Genomic DNA, 16432 nt, shown 5'->3' on the forward strand with positions numbered 1-16432 from the left:
CCAATGTATGTATCGAGTCAGTCACGTGCACCAATAACTAAAACAGAGTGCACCAAAAGCGATGAAGACTAGTGAATAAATTGACAATACAAACCTGAAAAGTTAAAAATGCTCATCTGTGTAATGATTTAAAAGCTATACTTTGTGTTCAGTTCTTTGGAGATTTACTGTGACCAGATTTGCAAAGTGATGTATTAAGATGCAATGAAGTCTGGTTCGTACTTCATAGTGAAACTTTATGTATGTTGTCACATTGTGACGTATTGGGGAACCAAACGACAAATATGAGATACGTTATCATCATAAGATACGAGGATTGCCAGCGACAGAGTAAGAGAGAGAGTGCGAATTATTCTCGAAGGCCACTATATTTGGAATAAAGTCTTTTTCTTTTTTCATGAAAATAAACAATTAATGCTATTGCTCCTTAATTAATTTGAAACTTCAAAGATTCAATCACAAAGATGAAATTATCCGTGCGTATTCGCGGAGACTGGTTCGCCGTGCCATGTAAGGCGACGGACAAGATCGCTTGGTTTGGCGAGGAGGCGCTCCGTCGCTACTACCGGAAGAAGAATCTGGAAGGCACTGACCGGAGGGAGAAAGTTTTTGAGGTGCGCAAGGCTAAGGGCGGTGCTATTCTGGATCCCTCTGATAGCATTCGAGACATTCTAGATGACAATGACTTTGTTACCGTTGGTAAGAACTTTCTGTTATGTTAAGATCAAAGTTCATCACGTCTCATAAACTGATTTGAAGACATTTCTTGGATTTATAAAGACTTACACATGCATTTTATGTTGCGCTCTCATATATCCGAAGTTCATTTGCGGGACAAGAAACAATAAGCACTATAGAATTTAAAAAGACTAGTGCATTTACACCAGCCAATATAGTGTATTGTATGATTATATAATTAAGGATGAGATACGAAATAAGAACGATTCCCATAAAGTTATGTGTACATAAAAGTCCAACATTAGAAGATTACCACAATGGAAAATAAAAACAAATAAGACATAGCATTGTCAGCTCTTTTTATAATAAATCATTTCTATAGCCCCATACAAACTGATTTATTAAAACTCCTTGTTTATTGCCAGTTTTGGAGAGCGACATGTCGAGCCCTCTCACGGGGCCGGCGGAACCCGTATACCTGGAGGAGAAAATGTATCCTTCCGCTTGACATTTACACAGCGCTTTGAGGATAGTTGTGGGATGAAGTGCGTCAATGGTACTTTTTGAATGGACCCAAAATATCATATTGGCATCAACTCTTAAGCATCAATCGCCGTATAGTTCCTTCGGTAAAATCAGCAGTCCCCTGATCGGTTTAGAGGCTAGGCAGTAGAGAAACTATAAATTGGAACACTAAGCCGGTCAATACCGGTTGATATTTTGATTTTATGATTTGTTGACAGGCATGTCAAAACTGATCGCCCGGCTGTACCGGTTCCACACATAGATGCACCAACTAAACATGATATTATATACTTTTAACGCTCTACAGAAAACAAAAGGCCTCGTTATGCATACACATGTTTTGTCTTCTTCATTCATTTTATTCCGAATGCAACCGTCAAAAGGATGACTGAAGACGAGTGTCTTCTGTACTTAACGTCTAGATGACGCAGCACGTGCAGCGTTATTGAGTACCGAGTGTGTCCGACAATACCTTTTCACCACTGACTGAATCAAACTGTCTCACGAAATGGTTTCTGATTCAATGATTGTAAAATCGATTCCTGCTTTGATGAACAATGTTTTCATTAACACGCGTGGTCATTCATTACACTGCTTCCTTAACCCCAAACACAGATCGACGTCTAGCGTGGATAAGGCTACGGAGGTAAGGAACTTTTCTTCTTCTTCTTAACTTCTTCTTCTTTTTTCTTCTTCTTCTTCTTCTTCTTCTTCTTCTTCTTCTTCTTCTTCTTCTTCTTCTTCTTCTTCTTCTTTGTATTCTTCTTTGTATTCTTCTTTGTATTCTTCTTTGTATTCTTCTTCTTCTTTGTATTCTTCTTCTTCATAATCTTCTTCTTCGTCTTCGTCGTCTTCGTCGTCGTCGTCGCCGCCGCCGCCGCCGCCGTCGCCGCCGTCGCCGTCATCGGCATCATCATCATCATCATCATCATCATCATCTTCTTCATTTTCTTCTTCTTCTTCTTCTTCTTCTTCTTATTCTTCTTCTTCTTCTTCTTCTTCTTCTTCTTCTTCTTTTTGTTCTTCTACGTCATCGTTACCATAGTAATGACACAATACACCCGTACTTTTCAGTACATGTCGCTGGACGGCAATAGTCTGTCCTTAGACGATCTGGTTCGCCTGGGGAAAGGACACTATCTCATTAAGGTAAGTGTGTTCGCTCAATTTTAATGATTTGGAATGTCATCGTCAGTGTTTCATTTTATTTTTTTGCTGCCCTTTCTGAGTCCTGAATACATAGTTTTTTCGCTAAGGAGTCATTCGTCTTAACAGAATGCATGTTAAATACACCCGAAACTCTGTTTGGTAATCTCAGATGGTTGCAAGTGTTACGGACTATGCGAGTCATAGTACAGTTTCATAAGAAGACATGTACACAATTTGTCCATGGCCCTTCAAAATGAGTTCTAGCAAACGGTTCCGCTAGTATTCTGTATAACCACTGACATAGAGATATATTGACAATTGTAAGTAAAACCAAATGTACTAAGTGCCGCAATTATGACACTTTTTTACTCTAATTCACGAACTCGTGAGTGTGAAGTGCATCAAAACAAAAACAGCCAACTTTTTTCGATCAAGTTTTGTTCTTATCTCTGAGAGGGGAAACATCTGTCTCCTTCCTCTTAAGGAATAACTGAACGGAGTGTCTAATGTCGAATACAGCTATTAATTTGGCCTGATACAGATAATGGACAAATCACAACAACATAAACCGATTTTGTGATTGTATTTGTTTGGTTAAAAACGTTCTGATTTGTCTATAGTTCCTCTCTCTAAAGATACTGTATAATTGCGGATGTTAGCGGCCCGGCATTGAAATTGACACTCGAATATGACTTAAATCACATCTGTCAAAATGCATACTCTATTGAGTCATTTCTGGGTACCAAACTGTCACTTATGCCCACGTGTCAATAGCAATATGCTTTTCTTTATCTTTATCGGCTCACAGCCAGCAACATTCTGGAATCGCCCTAACGACATATAACTTTTGCTAATAAGCTATAAGTTTGATTACAATATACTTTGACCTAAAGGTGACATGTGTGTATTTCTTTTATCTCATGGCCACGTATTTCTTACATAAACCACGCCTTAGTTATGTCGTGACCACATATTACATATAAATTATATAAAATTATTTGCGTCTGTCCCCTGTGGTATATTTATATTCACACACAGAGGGTATGTATTATAACAGGCTAGTAAATAATAACTTAAACATTGTTTCTGTCCCTGTGGTCGTGGACGTGACTTTCTTACTTGTTCCCACGACATATTGAGCTGTAGGAACGAGATACTATAAGTAGTAAGTGGTGGCCACGATACTAAAAAAGATATTTGTCAACTTATTTCCAAAATTGATTACACTGAACGAGCAGGTTGATGTCTGTTGTGCGTTCCACCTGCCTTGCACCGAAATAGTATGCATTGTTAATATAAACAACATTATACAATATTATATTATCAGATTGTGTTGTGTTGCTGTTTTTGTAAAATAAGAAGTTCCCATCCAGACCCGAACATCAGCAAAATGATCGAGCCATTTCCCAATCTTTTACTTCGACACATTACATGTACATCATGAAATTATTCAAAGTAACTTATGGTTTACGCTTTTTTCAAAGCGCATTCTCTTGCACATCATGTTGATATACATCATTGCTGAATTTTCTAAATACTAGTAGTACTATTTCTAGATCTGGAAAATACAATTTGACTCAGGTACAGATCTTGCTCAAGTAGTATTTTTCTAAAGAATTTGTATTTATAAATGCGTTTTTAGAACATTTTAATCATGCGGTTATGTAATAAAATGAGCTAAGCTTGAGAATGAGAATTGACTGAAGGACTTTTGTGACATTGGGACCAGATGTTTCATTTCAGTTGACGCCCGAGTCTGAGATGGCTGTTTCCAAGGCCCGTGCCTTGCTGGAGGACATCGTCAACCAAAACAAAGGTCAGAGTGACTTGTTAGAGGCTTGGGTGGAGTTTTAAACACCTTAAATTGTTCCAAGTTAACTTCATGTCTATATTACAGTAAATCATGCTGCTTAGACTATACCACACTATTCCATTTAACACTGGACTTAACAAAGAAATTTTAGCCAAACCACAATAAGAGCTTTTTTGTTTCTTGTTCCTTGGAGGATTATAGCTTGCGCGAGTGTAGGATGATATCCCCCCCGGATGATTGCCCCCCCCCCCAGACATTAGCCCCTAGGACCATATCCCCCCGGATGATAGCCCTCCCAGACAATAGCCCCCCCCCCCCCCCCCAGACAATAGCCCCCCTGCATATATATATATAAATGACTTTACATATATACACTATTTTGAATTATTTAAGTAAATAAAACATATAATGTCATTATCGCATTAAGGATTATCACCCTATCAAATAATTAAAGGTCAATGCAAATGATAATTAAAGGTGAGAACTTACTGATCAAAGGTTATTAAATAAGTGCTTAGTCAACAAATAACAGAGAAAACAATTAAATTTTAAAATAATAAATGTTTCATTGTAAAATCACATGCTTTTTCCGTTTATTTTTCACTATTCATGATTTTTTTTTTCATTGATTTATGCCTTTGGGTTGTTTCATTTTATAATAAAAATCATTGTTTTGCAAATTTGCTTAAATAAACTGGTTATAATATGCATTTTAATAATGTTGGGGGGGGATATCGTCCGTTTTTTCACTAAGACTAAGGGGGCTATCTTCCGGGAGGGCTATGGTCCTAGGGGCTAATGTCTGGGGGGCAATCATCCGGGGGGGGGGGATATTATCCGTACCTCAGCTTGCGCATCCCAAGTGCGCCACTCCAACGTCAAATCCTGATCCACCCTGTTCTGTCATTGAAGAAAAAAAAACCTTGATCGTATAAGTATTTTAGATAGACGGATAGTTACCTAAATGAATAAAAAATAAATATATATATTTTTCCAGTCGTCTATGGTATTACAACCGGTTTTGGTAAATTCGCAAGGACCGTCATTGGCAAAGAAAAACTTGTGTAAGTATCGCTGTAGCTTTAGTTAATAGAACTTCAAATAAATGAATGCAGTGTAAAAACATTCAGTTTCACAAATTTACTCCAACTCGATGATTTTATTCCCTCTTTCGTGATTTTTGCATGAACTATTCTTTTTCAGAGAGTTGCAGGAAAATCTCATCCGTTCTCATGCGGCGGGTATGTATCAATAAGATTCGTAATACTGAGCAATGATTCAAATGCATGTTGGTACACTGTCTCTATGTGTAGACCTTTGCAATATTTATGGATAGTGCATGGTATTAAACAATCATAAGAAGGGTGAATCAGTCGTTTATGTGAGTTCAACTTTCATCCAAGAGGTCGTGGGTGTAAAACCCAGTGGCAAAATAGAAACTCGCAAAATAAACTTGTGGCGTCCCTACTCCTAAATCACAAAAGCAGTCGCTTTTCATGTTCCGTTTACCAGGTGTGGGAAACCCTCTGTCGCCCGAGCGGACACGGATGCTACTGGCACTCCGAATCAACGTGCTGGCCAAGGGCTACAGCGGTATATCACCGGAAAACCTCAAAAAGTACATTGCAGCATTTAACGGTTAGTTTGTAGCGTTTTATGCCATATTATCGCGTAGTCTAGAACTTCACGTGTCTAGCGTGCCGTTGTATACACGCGCATGTATACAAAGAAAGGACGCACTTTCATTGCATGACTTATCAAAAACGTGAAAACAGGTACCAATCCTAACCCTTACCTTAGGTTCCACGTAAAATCAACGTAACAACATTTTTAAGCAAAGTAAGCATCCGGCCTTTACCGAAGAACGTTTCCTGTATGTTAGTAATGCTTCACCCTTTGCAATAAATTCACGAAATTTTACCATTTCACCTTTCACCACCATTTAGCCTCGTGCCTGCCTTGGGTTCCGGAAAAGGGGACGGTAGGTGCAAGCGGAGACCTGGCGCCCCTGTCCCACCTTGCCCTGGGGATGATGGGGGAGGGCAAGATGTGGAGCCCCAACAGTGGATGGGCGGACGCCAAATACGTAAAAAACTATATAATTTTCTACCTTGTCTGATTTTTGAAGAAAGCATGAAAGTATTGCATTACCGTCATCGTCGGCAAAAGCGTCATCGTCGGCGACCCGGTGGTCGTGCAAACACTTCTCATAAATCTGATTTGTGTTCTAAGGTACCTGTGGTAACTATCAAGGCCTATTAGAATATGTTATAGTTAAGTTATTCCCCCTTAGGGCCTGAATATAAAACGAAAACGGACGAGCCTGTCAGAACGCTTTGAAATACGGCCATGGACATTCATTCCTCTGTTAGATAGACATTGACATGTAGATGACCCCCCCCCCTTTTTATGGGGGGGGGGGGGTCAGTAGATCAACAGAAAAGGTCACAGACAACAGGTATTTGTAAAATATTGTCCACACAGTATCTCGAGAACCGGTCGACCTAAACAGTGAAACTATATTTAGCCCACTTATCTTCTGATTCAGAAGGGCCAAGGTTAATGTCATGGAAAACTTTGTCTGAACCAGAATATTTAGAACAAGGCCAATCTCGTCTGCCTAGTAGATTGCCGCTTTTATTGTGAGGATCCGAAGGGCAAAGATCAAGGTCACGGTCATAATTGTTTTGAAATCGTTGTCCGCTCAAAAATTCTGTAGCACATATTTCTTTCGAAGCGGCTCTCAGGCGGCATATTGTTTACTAAGATCTCTATTTTTTTCATTTTGGAGTATACTATTTTCCCTTTTCTTGGCCAATGAAAATACAATGTATCTGGAAAAAAATATTATCATCGTCAGATAAACGTTTTTGGAGTGCTCCGTGGTGTTTAAAGAACTTAGTTATAAGGATTGATTAAACTGAACGCAAAAATTTGATAATCATCCAGATAGAATAATGAATAGTGCGGGCCTTTATAATTAATACTGTTTATGGTGTAGTAAGATATGTTTTCTTTCCAGGTTTTAGAGTCCAACAACCTGGAACCGATCAAGCTCGGACCTAAAGAGGTGAATATAACTATGACTAGAACTCTATCTGAACTCAGAATTTTAATGGTTTTAAATCATAGCCAGTCAGGCCTTGACCCCTGTGGCGAACAAGGTCAACGTTGTTAGTTTGACTACTGGACTCGTTACTGTTCCTGTAGTTTCTAATGTAGTTTGTTAAGCATACGACCGTATTCAGCATGAAGTAAAGCAAGCCATTTTGTTTTATTTCATTTAATCATCCTGGAAGTTTTGTTTTATGTCTGACTGAATTGAATCGTATACGAACTATTTTCAGGGCCTGGCTCTGATCAACGGTACACAGTTGATCACATCTCTCGGTGCTGAAGGTACGATAACATGATTTGTTTACTAAGACTATAACGCATTTGCCCAGTTCTCAGTCTTATATTTCACGGTGTGTGTTTTTTATGTCACAGCGGTTGAGCGGTCGGATGCGGTGTGTCGACAAGCGGATGTGATTGCAGCCCTGTCGCTGGAAGTTCTTAAGGGAACAACCAGGGCCTTCGACAGCAGTAAGTGTTCATTTTTTCTACCGAAGTTTGGGTTTAAACATGATGTTACTAAATACATTGATCCGTAGTGTCAATTTTCTAAATTTCTCAAACATGGTCGATACCGATTCTTCTGTATTTTATTAGTCCGACATGTTCCGAATTTCAGACATACACCGAGTGAGGCCCCATCCGGGCCAAATCAGTGTTGCCAGACGCATAAGGTCCCTACTGCATTCTGAAACCTACCCGTCCGAGATCGCAGGTAATTAATAAGTTACTAGAATCGTATTTGGCCTTCATAATCTGTATAGGTAACTGAAGTTACATTGATGCTAGAACATAAAAAATATGTGGATTTGATTTCAATATTTTGATATACATTCAAACCTGTATTAAGTGGCCACCTTAGGGAAAAGGTCAAAGTGGCTGCTCAAGACAGGTGGTCACTTAATCCAGCTTGCAAAGCTAAGCTTTGTTTAAACAGAGACCGGTTATATATCTAAACAACCATGCACCTCACACAACCAGTATTATTAGTACCGGCCATTATCATTAAAGAAGTTTAAATACAAATGTAGATACATTTACCTTATTGCAAGATCATAAATTGCAGTAGATGAATGTTTATTCGTAGCATAAACAAAACGAAAACACACCAAAAGTCAGTCCACATAACTACATTTACAAGTTCACTTATAAGTAATAAGTTAAGTAATGTACTTGGATATGAACATTCGCATACATGTTACAGAGAGCCATCGGTTCTGTGACAGAGTACAGGATGCGTACACACTGCGTTGTTTGCCTCAAGTAAGTTTTAAATTTGTGATCCTCCATAGAATGCGGAACAGGTCGTGTTTAAAACATTAGTTCACAGAAACAGATTGGGGCGGATCCAGGATTTAACTTGAAAGGGGGGAATAACTTAGGGTAGTAACCTTTCTACTTGCGTACCTCCCTCAGAACCGAAACTTATTTGGTTTCAAGTGTTGACAAAGGGTATTGGAGTTCTCCCAAAAGAAAATGTTAACAATTTCTAATCCGAAATGGCACTGCGTATTTTATTTATCTTTCTTCACCTTTATTGTAATGAAAAGTAAACATGGACGATACTAGGGTGCGAGCACCGGGTGCTCCCCCCTTGGATACGTTAGTGCAAACATATACAGTCGAGCCCCTTTGGCTCGAACTCCGAGGGACTGGCGAAAATACCTCGAGCCTCGGAAAATTCGAGCCAAGCGGTAATGCTCACCTTCAGTTTCATGAAATCAGTCCTTTACATCCACTTCGAGCCAACGAGGAATTCGAGCCAAGCGAGTTCGAGCCAACAGGATTCGAATGTACATATATTTGAAATTACATATACAGTTTCGATTATTAAAAAATCAATTAATGCGAATAAAGTACATGCGTACTTGGAAATGGTATTTTCCTTAGAATGTCTAGCAAGATTTAATAAGGACGTCGAAGTCTATCAAATTTCATTTACTGGTATAAAACCTGCGGCAAACAGTTTGGGTTTTTTTTTTGATTTTTTTTATTCTTTCACAAGTGTTTCACTCATGCAGGTACATGGAATAGTGAAAGACACCGTGGATTTCGTACGCGGAGTGCTAACTACAGAACTCAACAGCGCCACCGATAACCCCGTATCCTTCACCGATATTTAACAGGGCTTAAACGGGATCAACGGTGGTGTAACTGTCTTTATCAGTGTCACCAACAGCCGCGGCAAGCCTTTAATTCCCAGGATGCGAATTGACTCGATCATATTTACACCAATGAACGGCTATTGACTTACATATCATCGGGCAAGATATGGACTTTTAAATTTGTCTTTGGTAAAATCAATGGGGCAAATGAGGCCCATACACAAGGTCACACAGTGTTACCCGCCATGACGCCACAACGACCTGTTTTTTTAATGTAATAAGTGACATGAGATAGAAGTAACTGTAATTCCCAGTGCAATAAGTGCAGTATATTATATATGTCTTAGATTGTAGCCAGTTTTTAGCAGGCGGGAAAAACAATACTCATATCTTCTAAGTTGTAAAACTATCTATCTTGTGAATCGAGTGTGGTATGTAGGTTATAATCTAGATCAATTATATATAAATATTGTATCTTCTGTATTTTTGTTTGTTCCTTAATATATCTAAGATGGTGTTTGCAGAACAACAGGAAATCATATCTGGGGGCAATTTCCACGGAGAATATCCTGCTAAAGTACGAAACGTTGTACATATTGACTCCACTCCGAGACAGATTCAATATAAATCAGTAGAAACTTTAAATAAAACTCTTGATTAATAAGCACGTCCTTTATATAAACGCTACTGTATACATGTTTGTTTTTGTTTTGTTTTAAATTTCGAGTCTGCTTAGTAGAGCAAAATATTTGAATTATCCATTCTATCAGAATCTCAGATCTTAGATGTAGAAAAAATCCTATTCGAATTTAAGTTATGAAATCAATATAGCTATTAAAGTATTAATAAACTAATGACACCAGTCCCGAAATAACCCTCCCCTCTCCCCGGGCCTCCTCCAGGTTCTGGACTATCTTGCCATTGGCGTGCACGAGTTGGCGAACATCAGCGAGCGCCGCATTGAGAGGCTTGTTAACCCAGGTATACCTCGCAAAATTATATGAGCGTTTCAAGAATATCCTAAATCGTATCTCTTTGATTTCGGAGATTAATATAAAGCATGAAACCGCCACATCTCCCCGATATGAGTAGACACCAGAATCCTTATAGGGATTCGAACTCGAGATGTATTTATAAGTAATATACCATTGAAAGTAATATTTTATCCCATTATTCCACTTTAAGTTGGGCATTTGACGGACGTAAAGCTTTAATCAAGGTCCTGGTAAATTGGTGTTCGATAAATTGTTTTGTTAAGAAACGGATTTAAGTGTCAATATTGACTGATAATAAATACATGCGTTCACCTTATCGATCCATCGGACATACACTGTATTATTGTACAGTTCCTCCAGATAAGTGTTGACTGTTCTTTTTCTGTAACTTATCCCTTTCCTATATGTAGCGTACAGCGAGTTGCCGGCGTTCCTCACCCAAGAAGGCGGGCTCAACTCGGGCTTTATGATCGCTCACTGCACTGCTGCCGCCCTTGGTGAGAATGTACACTATAATAATTTGAGCGGATGGTTCGGATTATATAATGTTATTTATGCATTAATTTATCACGACCTGGACATCTGATGATTTTGTACCTCTTAGCATGATCATAGTTGACAACGGCCACTGAGCTTCATACTGTATTTCCCGTCGCATTATTAGGGCTGACACCCTCTAATCTACTTTTGCTACCGGTATTCAGGGGCTTTATACGGATTTCCCTTGAATCAAGAGAGTGGGTTCAGGGTTCGAAGACACTCAAGATAAGCAGGACCTTATGACCATTAAATAACATTGGATTTGGGTAGAAAATAAAGAAGTTTATAGTACATTAAATGTGCATTGTGTGTGCTGTGTGTTGGTGATCCTCAGCGTTCACACACGTTCATGTCGTTTTGATACAATTTAATTTCCATATGTATGCACTTTATTTATAACGGTAACTCCCAACACGATTTAGTGTCGGAGAACAAGGTGCTTTGTCATCCGGCGTCCGTGGACTCTCTGACGACGAGCGCCGGAACTGAGGACCACGTGTCCATGGGAGGTTTCGCCGCCCGGAAGGCTGTCACCGTCGTGGAGCACGTTGAACAGGGTAAAAACTATGTATGAAATGGTGGCCGAAACATGCATGAAGTATAAAGCTGTATCAACCATTTATGGACCAACTTTTAAAGACCAATCATGCACCAGTCAATTGTAACCATGCCTTCCACCCGGCCAGGTCCGGGGATATCGGGGAAAATGGGCCGTGTTTTTAACTCTCGGGTGGCCGTACTTAGGATGTCCCAGGGGCGCGGGGCATTTGGCGGGGATTTTACCAGAGGTATGTCCCCGCAGGGAAGGGATTTTACTCGAGATTGGCTGGACCGAAAGTCATATTCCCCGCTATTCCCCGGACCTGGGGTCGGGGCCATGGTTACAACTAGTGCATTACATTCTGACGCAGTTTTACAATGTAGGACATGAAGTGTATTGACATTGTACAGTTTTGAAAGTGTATAAGTATATCATAAAACATTTTAGAAAATAGTTTTTAAAACAAACAATGCCTCTCTTGTACGGTCACAGTGTTGGCTATCGAGTTGCTGTGCGCATGTCAGGCCATTGAGTTCCTGAGGCCGCTCAAGTCCACGGCGCCTCTGGAGGCCGTGTATAAACTAGTCAGGACAGTAGCCGGGTAAGGGTTTAGAAATAAACGTGAACACGAACAGGTTCTAAGTGACATAGATATAGAAAACAAATGGGACCTATGATTGTACTGGTATTCATTACATGTCGCACGACATAATTCCTGCCCCACAGTTATAGATAAATACGCAATTCCTAGGGCCAAACAATATACATTCATATATTGTTGTATCTCTCGCGAATAAAAAGGATACAACGAATGCTATTTTCAGTATGAACGTTCTCAGTTTACTTTCTTTTAATGTTTTGAGAAGATTCAATATTGTCAACTGAGATCTATACATTTGTTAAGACCTCGACCTTTGTACATTGTAGACCGTGGATCAAGGACCGGTACATGGCCCCGGACATTGACGCCGTCACCAAACTTATTCAGGACGAAAAGGTATGACGGCAAACTACACTGTATTAAAGTGAATACTCGTTTAATGTGTCATGCCTTAGTTTAGGTATTACCTGACCAGAGGTCGCCCAAACAATGGTAGCGGTTGTCTCGACCCTCGACTCAAATTCAATACGGACACTTTATACGGATTCACTCCTATGATCCGTAGTTTTTAGTTCTATGCAAAGGCAACAATTTTGCACAATTGTTGACCATGACATACAGACCCGGAATTAAATTATATTTACATGTAGATGATTTCATGAACTGGCGTTTTTCAGTTCCGGTTATTTGACCCATCAATTATGACAAGTAAATGACATTCTCGGAACAACAACAAACTACACACAGCATGTTTCTTGATGATGATGTAAGCCCCCGTACCACTTGCGTACCGAATACATGCATTCTACCCGACTATTTAACGTCACCTTAGTGCAATAACTCAATAATTGCATAGAGAAATAGATGCAGATATTGCGTTCTTGCACTAAGGTGACGATTAGAACTACTGTGTATACTGACTCAACTCAACTATACTCAACTATACTTTATTGTAAATAAAGGCCTCCGGCCCAGAATACAACATAACATTGTAAATAGTATATAATTGAAACAGTCTCCCCTTGCTATCTCGATTATATATCGGTTTTTAATAGCAATCATTATTTTTGAAACATAGTATGCTACTTGCTTTAAAGTGTATGCATCTTGGGTACTCATTAAGTTAATAAATGTTGACTGACATGTCTGACCATTGAACCAATTAAAAAGGTAATTTGTTCTTATTTCCCCGTATTGAGGACACTCAAAAAAGGCATGATACTCATTTTCAATAATCTGTAGGTTCAGACGTGTGAGACAATAAAAACAGATGCAATCATTACGCTGAACATTATAATGTCTGCCTAATTCTATATTTAGTTTATGGTTATAGCATCTAAATCGTGCTAGTGATCGCCTTATCTGAAATGGTATGTTAATGAATAAGTACTTTTCAGATTTTAATAACGATTTAAAGCATGTATAAGTATCGGAGCGCGAAGAGCTATCGATATCGTTATGCCAACTTTGCGCCATACAGTCTGTAACACGCTGTTTGAATGAATATAAAAACATGGTCATGTCCCCGACATCTTGTGCAACCCAAACATACCCAAACCCAAACCTAAACAGCAAATCTTTAATTCAAGTTGCCCATGTTCGTCTTCCAATGTCGTCTAAGGATTACAACATTAAATAACAGTTTACTGGAAACTATGGATTGGCATTTGCAGCAATGTACACCAATATTTGATACATTTATAATGATATATAGTGCAAAGTGGAAGACGTCTGCATTCACCCTATACCTTGCTATTATTTATACTAGAATTAACACCCAAAAAGTATCTGCAAAACTCTACATGTGATCGTTCAATTATTTCACTGTGTTCATAGCCCCATATTTCAGACCCGAAGGTGAGTATTGGGGTGACCATGCTATCAAACAATTTAAAAATATCGGAATGGGTAAAATATCCAAATGGTTTTTGGTATTGTCTGATAGAGAGGCTAGCCTTGCGAGCCTGTGATGCCAATATTGTTTTAGCTGCGATCCATGATAATTTTGGTGTAAATAATAAGCCCATGTATTTATAAATTGACACAGTATTGACTTCTTCACCGTTTAAAAACCATTTCTCGTAACTGCGCAATGCCCCCCCCCCATTCCTAAAGACAATAAATTCTGTCTTTTTTAGGTTTACTTGCATGCCGGTATCATGGCAAAAACTTGAAATTGCATTGAGTTGTAATTGAAGGTTATATGCTGTATCCGCACGGTTCGCTATATCGTCAGCATACATGAGACAGTAAATATCTGGAATATTATTGGTAATGAAAATGCCATTCCTGCATTTTTCTCTTATATATGCAACTAAATCATTAATATAAAGAGAAAATATTATCGGAGAATTCAAATCACCTTGTCTAGTGCCTAAATTACATAAAAATCCTTGAGTAATAGTATTTCTCTCTTTTACAACATGTGCACGTAGTTTCGAGTACATGGATGTCAGTACTTCTAATAATTTCCCATTCATACCTTTCCCTGCCAAACTAGAGAACAACTTAAAGTGTACTAATGAATCAAACGCCTTTTTAAAATCGACGTAAAGAACATAGAAACGACCACGTGGCCTTGTAATATACTTTTGAACCATACTTTGTAGGCAAAATAAGTTATCCACGACCGAATACCCCGACCTAAATCCCGCCTGTGATTCCTCAATAATATTCTGAGTATCCGCCCAAGCATATATGCGGTCGTTTATAATACTTGAGAATACTTGATACATAACATTTATTACATAACATACATTTGGGTCTTACTTGCAACATGATTTAAAGATCGGAGCAATAATACTTTCACTCCAAGAATCTGGAAATTCACAAATCGGTGTTATACTAGGGATAGTGTTTTTATAGAATTCTGCCCCTATTCCATCTTTACCGTGTGATTTGCCTATTTTTAATTTCTTTAAACTGTTCTCTATCTCGTCATTTGAAATAGGACGATTTAAATGATCGTTGACGGCAGCGGTCGCGTTTTGGAATACTATTAGAATTAATATTTTCAATCGGTACCTGATTTTCCTTGTATAATAACGATTTAAATTACTTTGTCCAGTCGTTAGGTGAAATAACATTACTCTCCAATGAATGCGCTTTTGAGCATTTTACTAACCGCCAAAATGTCTTAGGATTATCTCTAGACCGTATAAGTGATGCGCGTTAATTTCTTATAAGACAACTTTTTTGCCGTACATAGATTTTTAAACGATGTTCTACGCGCCTAATAATTAAGAAAATCTTGTTATTATTCGTCCATCGAAAACGTCTCAAAGATGAATATTTATCCCTCTTTGCCTGTGTACAACTTAAATCCCACCATGCTGGTTGGGAACAGCTAAACTTTTTCCCCGATCCACCACGCATATTCACAGCGGACATCGTATATAAATGTACTATTATAGCTAACGCATCATTAATATTCCCCCTTATTGAATGTATAATATCATCTTTCAAAGTATCAAAATTGTTTTGAAATATTCGATTAAAATTATCCGACTAATTCCACATTTTGAGTGTCTGCGTTCCATCCTCTTGATTCGCTAATTTTTCCCTTAAAAAGCTTCCTCAATAATGCGTAACAGTGGGAGGGGCACCCTTTTATTAATTATTCTCAAGTTCAAATTACTATTTAGACTAGAATTGATCCAAAGAACGACCATTTGACTGTCTTGCATGTACTGAAGTATTCCCTGAAATTCCCCACTGTTACTAGGGTAAGGGTCAGTTTAATGCTTCTTGTATCCCCCTTCAGGTGTGGCACACGGTTAAGCCGTTGATTGAGAACTACCACGCCACCCAGGTCATCGAGACACGAGTGCTCTCCCCTACCACCGCAATGAGGACGGAGGGACCCGCACCCAAGCGCCGCCGTGTCGCATCGGAACGCAAGGGGAAATAAGGATATATATTTTTATGTTAATGGACTAAAGTGCTGTCTTCATTTCGTTGAGAACTTGTTGACTAGAGTGTGGTTATTGGTTGTTGCATGTAAATAAGTTAAAAACACAAATCCCTCTTTCCGTTCCATATAAACGTTTGATGGTACTGTCAGTGATTCATTTTTAAATCTGCTTGGGCAAGAATTTAGGATACACAAGTTAAAAATCCGTTGTTGTTTTTGTTGTTTTATGTTCACACATATAAAACTGTGGGCCACGAGAAAGCAAATGAGGGCCCCGGGCATAGTTTTGTGAATACAAATTTACTTCATAAATATACATCCTGTGTATGCACGTGTAAAAACTATGGGTAATTGAGAGAGGAGCTCGGTACGTGCAGCAAAATGAATCACCGCCGGTATTATGTTGCTTATGTTATTCTTTGAAACTTGTTTGCAATAAATGGTCATGGTTATAATTC

General features: G+C 38.8%; 1 protein-coding gene across 1 annotated transcript; it reads left to right on the forward strand.

Moving 5' to 3' along the window:
• The first annotated feature begins 190 nt into the window (after positions 1–190).
• Positions 191–16402, forward strand: LOC128216707 (histidine ammonia-lyase-like). Its single transcript, XM_052923352.1, has 22 exons — positions 191–699; positions 1104–1170; positions 1819–1849; positions 2278–2352; positions 4096–4168; positions 5163–5229; positions 5369–5406; positions 5678–5803; positions 6112–6251; positions 7188–7235; positions 7513–7564; positions 7655–7750; positions 7899–7994; positions 8484–8542; positions 9301–9381; positions 9896–9961; positions 10287–10365; positions 10790–10876; positions 11342–11476; positions 11953–12061; positions 12388–12457; positions 15825–16402. The coding sequence occupies exons 1-22, from the start codon at positions 465–467 to the stop codon at positions 15969–15971; spliced, it is 1977 nt and encodes a 658-aa protein (XP_052779312.1). The 5' UTR covers positions 191–464; the 3' UTR covers positions 15972–16402.
• Positions 16403–16432: the final 30 nt, after the last annotated feature.

This window comes from Mya arenaria, chromosome 14 (assembly GCF_026914265.1).
Source record: "Mya arenaria isolate MELC-2E11 chromosome 14, ASM2691426v1".
Lineage (NCBI taxonomy): Eukaryota > Metazoa > Mollusca > Bivalvia > Myida > Myidae > Mya > Mya arenaria.

What these genes read in the sequence shown, in the direction of transcription:
- LOC128216707 (XM_052923352.1), top strand. Translation starts at nt 465, where the DNA reads ATGAAATTATCCGTGCGTATTCGCGGAGACTGGTTCGCCGTGCCATGT. An exon ending in CTGCACTGCTGCCGCCCTTG is followed by an intron (nt 10,877 to 11,341) that starts GTGAGAATGTAC and finishes AACACGATTTAG; the next exon opens with TGTCGGAGAACAAGGTGCTT. An exon ending in CGTGGAGCACGTTGAACAGG is followed by an intron (nt 11,477 to 11,952) that starts GTAAAAACTATG and finishes GTACGGTCACAG; the next exon opens with TGTTGGCTATCGAGTTGCTG.